The 9,687-nt window shown below is 40.4% G+C and overlaps 1 protein-coding gene across 1 annotated transcript; it reads left to right on the forward strand.

Annotated features, from left to right (window-relative positions):
• The first annotated feature begins 3,072 nt into the window (after nucleotides 1-3,072).
• On the forward strand, nucleotides 3,073-4,436 carry LOC133533634 (uncharacterized). The gene is made up of 3 exons (XM_061872651.1): nucleotides 3,073-3,385; nucleotides 3,832-3,943; nucleotides 4,278-4,436. Exons 1-3 carry the CDS (start codon nucleotides 3,286-3,288, stop codon nucleotides 4,390-4,392), a joined length of 327 nt encoding a protein of 108 aa, XP_061728635.1. The 5' UTR covers nucleotides 3,073-3,285; the 3' UTR covers nucleotides 4,393-4,436.
• The last annotated feature ends 5,251 nt before the right edge of the window (nucleotides 4,437-9,687 follow it).

The following is a 9,687-nucleotide window of genomic DNA, read 5'->3' on the forward strand; positions in this document are numbered from 1 at the left end:
CAAAACGGTTAGAATAATCGACTATCGACAACAGACTTTTTTTTATAGAGCGTTCAATTTCCTATGCATATTGACGATAGAAATGGTTTAACCATTTTCACATGATGCCAAATTAAAAATGCAAAACTATGATGAGCGTAATCTTCCCATTAGTATTAAGAGCTCATAATTGGTAAATAAATTCAAAAGACAACTAGCAATCAGTTTTAAACTGTCGGATCGGAAAAAAAATTAAAGTTTTTTTTTTATTGGATAGGGATAGGGTGGCCTTTTACTCGTGTCATTCACGACGATGCGTACAGTCAGCGTCAAATACTTCGTAGCAGTCAAAGTGGCCAAATAGTTCGGTACACCATATTAAATATATGGTGTACCGAACTATTTGGCTACTTTGGTTGCTACAAAGTATTTGACGCTGACTGTACCTTGCCTCGTCTTGTCATGTTATTAAAGGTTAGATTTTACAAATCTGTACGTCATCGTGGATGACATGAACTATATAAATCTACCTATATTCGACGAATTATCTACCAGTGTCCCGTACTAAGGCGATGATTAAGTTAGGTAGGTGAGCTTTTTTTTCCTTACCACACATAGCTAAATAATGTGTGTCCACAGAACTACTACACTGCTAAAAGGTTGCACACTTGTACTGTAAGCGATTAGGAGGAAGAGTAGGGCACGTCTTCGTGCTCATTCCCGCCCGAAGAAAGGAGCCCGATCTTTGACATAACTTTACCTTATTAAATATCTCCACCTTCCGTATTGTTGAATAAGATGATGGTTATAATGATATACTTGGTAAAGATTATAAATAATATAAATAGGGGACAATTTTATACAGATCGATTTAGCCCCAAACTAAGCAAAGCTTGTACTGTGGTTACATACTTATTATATAGATAAATACATACATAGACATGATAGACAACATCCATAACTCAGGAACAAGCATTGGTGATGAACCCACAAATAGATAAATGCCCTTATCGGGATTCGAACCCTGGCCTCCTGCTTCGGTAGTTAGGGTCACTAGGGACTAGGCTAGAAGGCCAATGGATAAAACTCGATTGATTACTTATTTTACCTCTGTTATTTATATTATTTTACCTATAGCATATAGCTTAGACGAAAAGTAAAGCGCCAATGACATCTACACGATATCAGGCCTGATAATCGTTTTCCGTTTCACGGAATATCAACACATTGTTAACAATATTTGATTTTATTTCAACTAATCAAATTTCAAATTTAATTGACGTAATCGGTCGGGACTCGACGGCCTACCACTCCAAGGGTTAAGACACGTTTAAGATCTTGGAAAGATCTTTAGAAGATCGATAGCTAAACTACATGTCAAAATTTACGTTTATAATAATAAATATTTATTGCTTTAAACCTTACATTAGTTAGTTTTGCTTTGCAGTTATAGGAGTTTAGAGGGTAAATATTCAATTGTTTATTAATTTTATTATAAACACGGGCACTCATTGATATGTATTGGTGGTTAGCAAATACTGTTCGCTGGGGAACCACCGGGCAATAAGTTTGCTTACTTCGCTTGCTTATTACTTTGGCACAGAGAGGGAGGTGACGATGTCGGCGAAGAATAGCACGAAGAACGAATAGTTGTCTAACTGTAAGGACCCTACACTCTGCGTATAATTGAGCGGTGGGGAATCTAAATGGTTTGTAAGTTGCCACTTTTAGCAATGCTCTCTGTGCACGTTCAATTATTATCATAGTTGTCTTATCAGCTGCTTCGATTCCGCTGTGATCCCAATAAGATCTATCTACCTACGATATTTCTAACGTCAAAGTGACATTGGTTTGGTTGCCCGAACCGAGCTGCTTCTGTCAATTATACTACATACAAACGATATCTAAATGAGAACTTATCTAAATCAGAACTTATCGTTATCGTATCTTATTCTTCGAATCGTGCCATCTGTCTCTAGTTGCCAAAAATTTTCAATGTTTGATATATTTGAATATGAACCATTTTTAAAGTTTCAAATATTTTAAACGATGTGCTGATATTTGGTGAAACGGAAAAATACTCTTGCTCGGACCCGACGTCGGGCCTGATATTAGGCCTGATAAGAATGGATGTAATTGGCACCTAAGATACCTGCTAAGAGAATCCACTCATACTTCGTGATCAATTCAGGGTAGTAAAATATTCGATGTAATCCCCTAATGATACCTACGGATTGAGTAAGTATATATGCCTATTGTATAGGTACCGATTGTTATAGGTAGATAGAAAACGATCTCTAGTTAGTATATTATGAATTATTTATTATGTAAAGTCAAGGACAAGTTTTCCTTCTTGCATTAGGTTGCTCAAGCAAAACTCAAGAGTTTTTATCGTAAAACTTTTCGAATATCAACGCTATGACATGACAGAGATTTTATATTACAATTGGGTAAAGTTTTTATTGCAATGAACATTAACAAAAACCTTTTTTTATCCCGAAATTTTATATCACTCTTCGTAACTTGGTTACGGGACTGGGATTTTTTTTTTGCTATGAATAATATATTATTGTACCTATAGTATTATAAATTTGTGACTGAACTGCAGGAACAAGTTTTTTTTTTTTTTGTTGCGTCTGTATTTTTTTTGGATGTTCTAAGGTTTATTTTATCAAAACGATACCTAATGGCTCCTCCACACGATGGCCCAACGCTGGACCAGCGAGATGGATATGCGATGGTTGTAACGCAACAACACGATATAGGTACTTAGTTCTGGAATGAGCCACGTGTAAATGCGTACTGCCATCGCTGGACCACTACCTTTGATGTGCGGACGAAAAACAAACACCGTGGCCATCCTAATTCCATCGCTATCCCGCCGCGCCATAATATTACATCCGACCCCACTGCGCTCTCCTTTCCACACGCTGGCCCATCTTAGTGGGTCAGTATGATGGCCCATCGTGTAGAGTAGCCATAACGATTCTAAGTATGAAGACTGAAGAGTAAGGGAATATAAGAATAGATTACCTCTCGCGTCGAATGATATAATCCTTATGGCAGTTCCTTCAAGTCTCTTTTGGTTGGGCTTAATATAAAAAAGAATTGTAGAAATACAAATTACAAACGTGTGTCCATTCAGAAAAAAAAATGTACGGAGGTCTTATTTACGTACTTATTCATTACTTTTCGAGATAACTGGCACAATAACATAACAATTCCACGTTTACAAGAAAACGACTGACATAAGTCATTGTTTTTTATCAATTCGTATCGAAGCGTTGGCGCCATAGCGACGTGAACATGCTGAGATCGAGGATCTTGGGCCTTCAAAGGGTCGTAACTGCGGTTCCACAAGTCGCTATACCACGTTTGACTCCCGTCAGGTCGTACAAAGTGCACCGTAAGTAGTTTCCAAAGAATATTGCATAAATTGTAGGTGCCTACATGTACCGTAGGGAGGTACATGCCTGGTCAGGGTGAAGAAAACGGGCATATACAATTATTCCAGAGAAGTAAGTAAGGAAGGGCAAGAACTCTCGTATTCGCTCAGACATAGACAAAAAGAAAGAGAGACAGCTGTCCGTCCAACTTCGCAGTAGTGTCCAACCTAAGTTTCGGCAGGTTCCGGCATGAAAATCGAGTTTCGGTCAAAGGTTCGGGACAAAAAACTGCCTAACCTTTCGGCCGCGCTGGAACAGTTTTCGGAATATCCAACTGAAATTTCGGATTTGGCAAAAATCCGGCTTCGGTCTGACACTACTTCGCAGGGAAGGACTGGATTCCAATCAAAATGCTTTATTAAAAAGTCGGGATATAAAATAATAAGTTTGTATGTTTATCCCCTAGAGGTATGCGACGCGCACATGAACGAGCTGCCGATCCCGTGCGGGCCGTGGAAGCCCTGGTATGACGCCAAGCAAAGCTTCTACAACAAAATCTTCGTAGGCGGAGTCTTGTGGTAAGAAATAAAGTTTTTATAATTGGATGCTAAATTGTTTATTCCTCAACTAGTCATATGCGTTCAAGGAAATACTGTCGGGTGACAGAGGTGCAGGCTATCCACTTCAGCGGGTAATAAAAATGATTGGACGAAAATATAATTATTTTGAAGCAGGTGTCGGTTCCGTCCATTTTCTTCGGCGATTACCTTTGGTCAAAATAACTCAACTTTCGTTAAGTAGCGCTAAATATTGGAGGAATACAACTATTTTGTTTTATTCTTTCATAATAATACCATAGGACGACCCCAACGGATTGAAAACTCATGCAATATATTTTTTAATATGTTCCAGGTTTTTGTTCTCGTTCGCCATGATGATAGCGACTGACAGCATCAGACTGAACTTTTCCCCGCCCGCGTACCCCGGCCCGCCCAGCGACATGGTCCAGGACTGCGAGGATGAATAAAATTATACCTTGTGACTTTGACAATAAAGTTATTTCTTTGGTGATGACAGTTTTTCACTGCATGTGCAATATTACCTTGTCTTACCAAGATCTGTTAACCTTTTCGCCGCCATTGACTTAATATAAAGTCACTACAATTCGTGCCCCACACGTCACGACTTCGTATCAAGTCATAATAAAATTGTGAAAAAAAAATTGTGTACGCCTGTGGTACTTACGCTATCGATTAAATATTCGCTATGTGCACGACTGTCACGCAACCTAGCGTCCGCAAGTCAAGGGGAAAACGCCAATTCACTACATCTTATAAAACTACTCCAAAATTAAAAACTACTGAACGGATTTTGATACGACTTTGATCTATCAATAGAGTGATTCTTGAGGAAAGCTTGTATATGTATATAACTTGTTAAGGTTTTGTGTAAATTGGTTGAAATATAACGATGTTGTCGGAATTAATCACGCTGGCTAGGAGCTTTAATCGAAAACGCTGCCTAATCCGTTTGAGCTATAACAACACAATGTATGGTGGGTTGTTTCTCATTCATAGGTCTACAAAAAAGTCCGCGATGTTAAATGTCTATCTTTTAAAGATAACTTACTATACCCATTCTTAGTTTCTAGAAAAAGATCACGTAGTATAGTGTAGCTGCTGCGCACATCTCCGCGCAAATTGTCTGCGCGGTTAGAAAAAGTCTGCGCGACAATTCATTCGATTATTGTCATTGATAATTAAAAACTCAATTTTAAGCAATAATTTTCATGTTTTAATTTTGGCCCTTAAAGTGGTGACCCCGCATACAGAGCAGCACCCAGCCTTCTAAAAACATGTCTTCAGATAACGAAAACAATGAAAAGTTTGAACCTGCAGTTTCGAGCCCGATTCCAGAGCTCTCAGGTATTGCGACCAACATTCGTATTCCACCAATATGGCGCGACCAAATAAGGCTTTGGTTCGTGCAGTTTGAATCTATCGTCGCCCCTCTCAAGAAAGGCGACCAGGCAATGTATGAGCTCGCAATAGCAAAATTAGAACGTCACGATTTGGACGAAGTAAGCGATATTTTATTAAAACCACCTGAAACCAACAAGTACGAAACATTGAAAAACCGATTGATTACCGTTTACGAGGAGTCTAAAGAACGTAGTTTGCAACGTCTTTTGTCCGAAATGGAGCTCGGCGACTTAAAGCCATCTCAGTTACTGCGCAGAATGAAAACCCTCGCCGATAGCAACGTCTCCGAAACGGCTCTCCGCATCCTGTGGTCCAACCATCTGCCTCTATCCGTCCGATCCGTCGTCGCCACTAGCGATACAATTATGAAAGACATTAACTTAAACGATATAGCACTGATGGCAGATAAAATCCTAGAACAAACACGTAAAGAAATATCGGCAATTTCGGTACAGCCTTCTACTTCTACGACTGTCAGTCAAGTTTCTCCGCCGCAGAAAACGTTAGAAGACAAGCTGGACTATCTTGTTCGTGAAGTCGCCGAGATCAAGATTCAACAAAAACAGTACCGCCGCAATTTATATTCAGCTCCGCAATTCAATGCTTCGCGATTTAGTCGTCCCTATTCTCGCACGCTTGCCAATTTTCAAAACCCTCAACATTCCTCGAGTGACATTTGTTTTTATCACCGACGTTTTGGCAACTCAGCATATAAGTGCACAATCCCTTGCAATTTCAAGAAGAGCAAGGAAAACTAGTGCCTGCGTTAGCTGAGGCGGAAACTAGCGCATGGGATACTTCACACCGCCTGTTCGTTACTGATCAAGACACAAAAATTAAATTCCTCATTGATACTGGCGCAAATATATCTGTCATTCCAAAGCCTAGAGGATTCCGTGGCCAACCGACCTCCTTCAATCTGTATGCAGCAAACAGCAGCGTAATACCCACTTTCGGTGAGAAGATATTGGACTTAGATTTCAATTTAAAACGTTCTTTTAAATGGAAGTTTATTATCGCCGCAGTCAGTAAGCCAATCATCGGCGCTGATTTCTTGAAGTACCACCAATTGCTAGTCGATCTTGACGGACGATGTCTGGTCGACAAGAAAACAAACCTTGCTGTCAGAACTCCAATCTGTAAGACTTCGCAACCAACGATCTGCAGTATTGATCTTGAACAAAAATATCATCACATTCTCAGTGAATTTCCCGATATTATAAGGCCATCCTCAATGAAGAGTGCTCCCAAGCACAACGTCGAGCACTACATCGAGACCAGTGGAGCTCCCGTACATTCACGGCCACGCCCGTTACCACCACATCGGTATCTCGCGGTCAAAAGGAATTCGATCATATGATAGAGCAACAGTTGTGTCGACCTAGCAAGAGCCCCTGGGCAAGTCCACTTCACGTTGTGCCTAAGAAAAATGGTGACATACGAGTCTGTGGAGATTACAGACGCTTAAACACTGTGACAAAGCCAGATCGTTACCCAGTTCCACGACTAAGAGATTTTACCTATCAACTTCATGGTATGAATATTTTCAGTACAATCGACTTGAACCGGGCGTATCAGCAGATACCTATGCACAAAAATCATATCGATAAAACCGCTATAATTACTCCATTCGGTCTTTTTGAATTTCCAATGATGAGAGAAGGTTTAAAAAACGCCGGACAGACGTTTCAAAGATTTATTCACCAAGTTCTTGCCGGTCTAGATTATGTGTTTCCATTTATCGACGATATCATCATCGCGTCAAAGGACGCCAAATCTCACGAAAGTCATCTCCGGACAGTCCTACAACGACTGAACGAATACGGTGTCACAATCAATCCCTCAAAATGCGTGCTGGGTAAAGAATCTGTCAAGTTCCTCGGCTACACAGTAACACCGCACGGAATTAAACCACCAGAAGACAAAATTCAAATTATTAACAGTTACCCAAAACCTGAAAATATCGAACAACTACGAAGGTTTCTTGGAATGGTCAACTTTTACCACGACAGCCTCCCTAACGCAGCACAAATTCAAACGCCATTAAACGTATTTTTGCACAACTGCAAGAAACGCGATAAAACTGTCATACAGTGGAACCCTGAAGCGGATGAAGCATTTGACGCATGTAAGAAAGCTATAAACAATGCAGTGATGCTCGCTCACCCTTCTCATAGCGCGCCTATAGCTCTTTTTTGTGACGCTAGCGACCAGAGCGCGGGAAGTGTACTTCAGCAACGGGTTAATAATAAATGGCAGCCGTTGGGATATTTTTCAAAAAGATTTTCAAGTGCCCAGCAAAATACAGTACGTTCGACAGAGAATTATTGTCTATATATATGTCTGTAAAACATTTTAGAAAAATATTCGAAGGCCGCGAGTTAATCATTTTTACGGATCATAAGCCGCTGACATACGCACTTATGAAAACGTCATCTGAGTCAGAAACTCCCCGCCGTTCCAGACAGCTGTCATTCATTACCGAATTTACCAGCGATATCAGGCATGTAAGTGGTCAAGATAACGTGGTCGCAGATGCTTTGTCACGCATCGAGACTATCACCACGCCATCTGTAATCGACTACGATAAACTTTCACAATTACAGCAGAATGACAAGTCTATCAAGCATTTATTACTAAAACAGAATATTGTATTAAAGAAAATCATTTTGCCAAACTCAGCAGAACCAATATACTGTGAAGTTTCTACATCCGCCATTAGACCTTACATACCTGAAGATTTACGCCGCACAGCTTTTGATGCCGTACACAATATAAGTCACCCAGGTATCAGGACTAGTAGGAAGATGATACAAGAGAGGTTTTTTTGGCCGTCCATGAACAAGGATGTCGGCATTTGGGCTAAAACTTGTATCCAATGTCAACAATCAAAAGTTCAGCTTCATACGTACAGCAACGTCGGATGTTTCACACCAAGCGCACGTTTCCAACATATACATACTGACCTTGTCGGTCCTCTGAGTATTTCATCGGCTGGACACCGGTATTTACTCACAATTATAGACAGGACAACGCATTGGCCTGAAGCAATACCCATTCGAGACATAACTGCTGAAACTGTGGCTAAAACTATATACGAAGCATGGATCGCACGTTTTGGGTGCCCATCAACTATAACAACTGATCAAGGCCGTCAATTCGAAAGTGAACTTTTTTCATCATTGACTAAATTACTTGGCATTGAAAGAGTGCGCACTACAGCATATCATCCAGAGAGCAATGGTAAAATTGAACGATGGCATCGATGCCTTAAGGCAGCTCTTATGGCGCGGCTGTGCGATCGAGATAAATGGGTCGAAGAACTTCCCACTGTCCTGCTTGGTCTACGCTCCGCACTGCGTAGTGACTCTGGTGTCAGCGCGGCTCAACTTACGTATGGCTGTTCACTCCGTTTGCCAGGAGACTTTATTTCATCATCCATTTCTGGAAATCCTGTCATAAATTTTGGTTACGTTGAACAACTTCGGCAAACCATAAATGATCTCAAGCCTACGCAAAAGGTGCACCCTAATAGTAAAGGGATTTTTGTGCATCCTGATTTGGAAAATTGCGAGAATGTTTTCCTGCGAGAAGATGCAGTGCGCAAGCCGCTGCAAGCTCCATATAAAGGGCCCTATCCAGTATTGAAGCGTAGTAATAAAGTTTTCACAATTCAATTGCCGGGACGGGCTGTCGCAGTATCTATTGACCGTTTAAAGCCCGCCTATACAGTGAATCCGCATGAACCTGGTAATGAACCTCCGGCAAAGTGTACTCGGTCAGGTCGATCCATCAGACGACCAGTACGCTTCGCTTGAGGGGGAGCCCTGTAGCTGCTGCGCACATCTCCGCGCAAATTGTCTGCGCGGTTAGAAAAAGTCTGCGCGACAATTCATTCGATTATTGTCATTGATAATTAAAAACTCAATTTTAAGCAATAATTTTCATGTTTTAATTTTGGCCCTTAAAATAGTATGTGGCATTTACAAAGCTATTTACACGGATACAGTTTTAATAATTATCAAATTAAATACGTTAGTTATATTAAGCATTTCATACAGATTACAATGGTCCCTTACACCATACAATTTAAATAAATATTTCAGGAGAAATCGTAAATTAGTTTCATTTCTAGCCATATAAGTTGTACGAAATGTTAAACACGCTATCCGCAGTTAGTTCTAATTTTTACCACCTTATGCGCTGCGAAGCTGCGATCGCTTTACTTACCCCCACGCACTTCGCACGGTCGTATTAGAAATAAAATATAGGAGACCGCGACAGAAAGAATTAACGCTCTGCAATGCTGAAAATCCGATGTGCTTAGTCATATTAATTAT

Source organism: Cydia pomonella, unplaced genomic scaffold (genome assembly GCF_033807575.1).
Source record: "Cydia pomonella isolate Wapato2018A unplaced genomic scaffold, ilCydPomo1 PGA_scaffold_186, whole genome shotgun sequence".
NCBI classification, from domain to species: Eukaryota; Metazoa; Arthropoda; class Insecta; order Lepidoptera; family Tortricidae; genus Cydia; species Cydia pomonella.

Excerpts from the sequence above, each read along its gene's own strand:
- LOC133533634 (XM_061872651.1), top strand. The coding sequence starts at position 3,286 with ATGCTGAGATCGAGGATCTTGGGCCTTCAAAGGGTCGTAACTGCGGTT. Across the intron at positions 3,386-3,831 it reads CAGGTCGTACAAAGTGCACC|AGGTATGCGACGCGCACATG; the intron begins GTAAGTAGTTTC and ends TTTATCCCCTAG. Across the intron at positions 3,944-4,277 it reads TTCGTAGGCGGAGTCTTGTG|GTTTTTGTTCTCGTTCGCCA; the intron begins GTAAGAAATAAA and ends AATATGTTCCAG.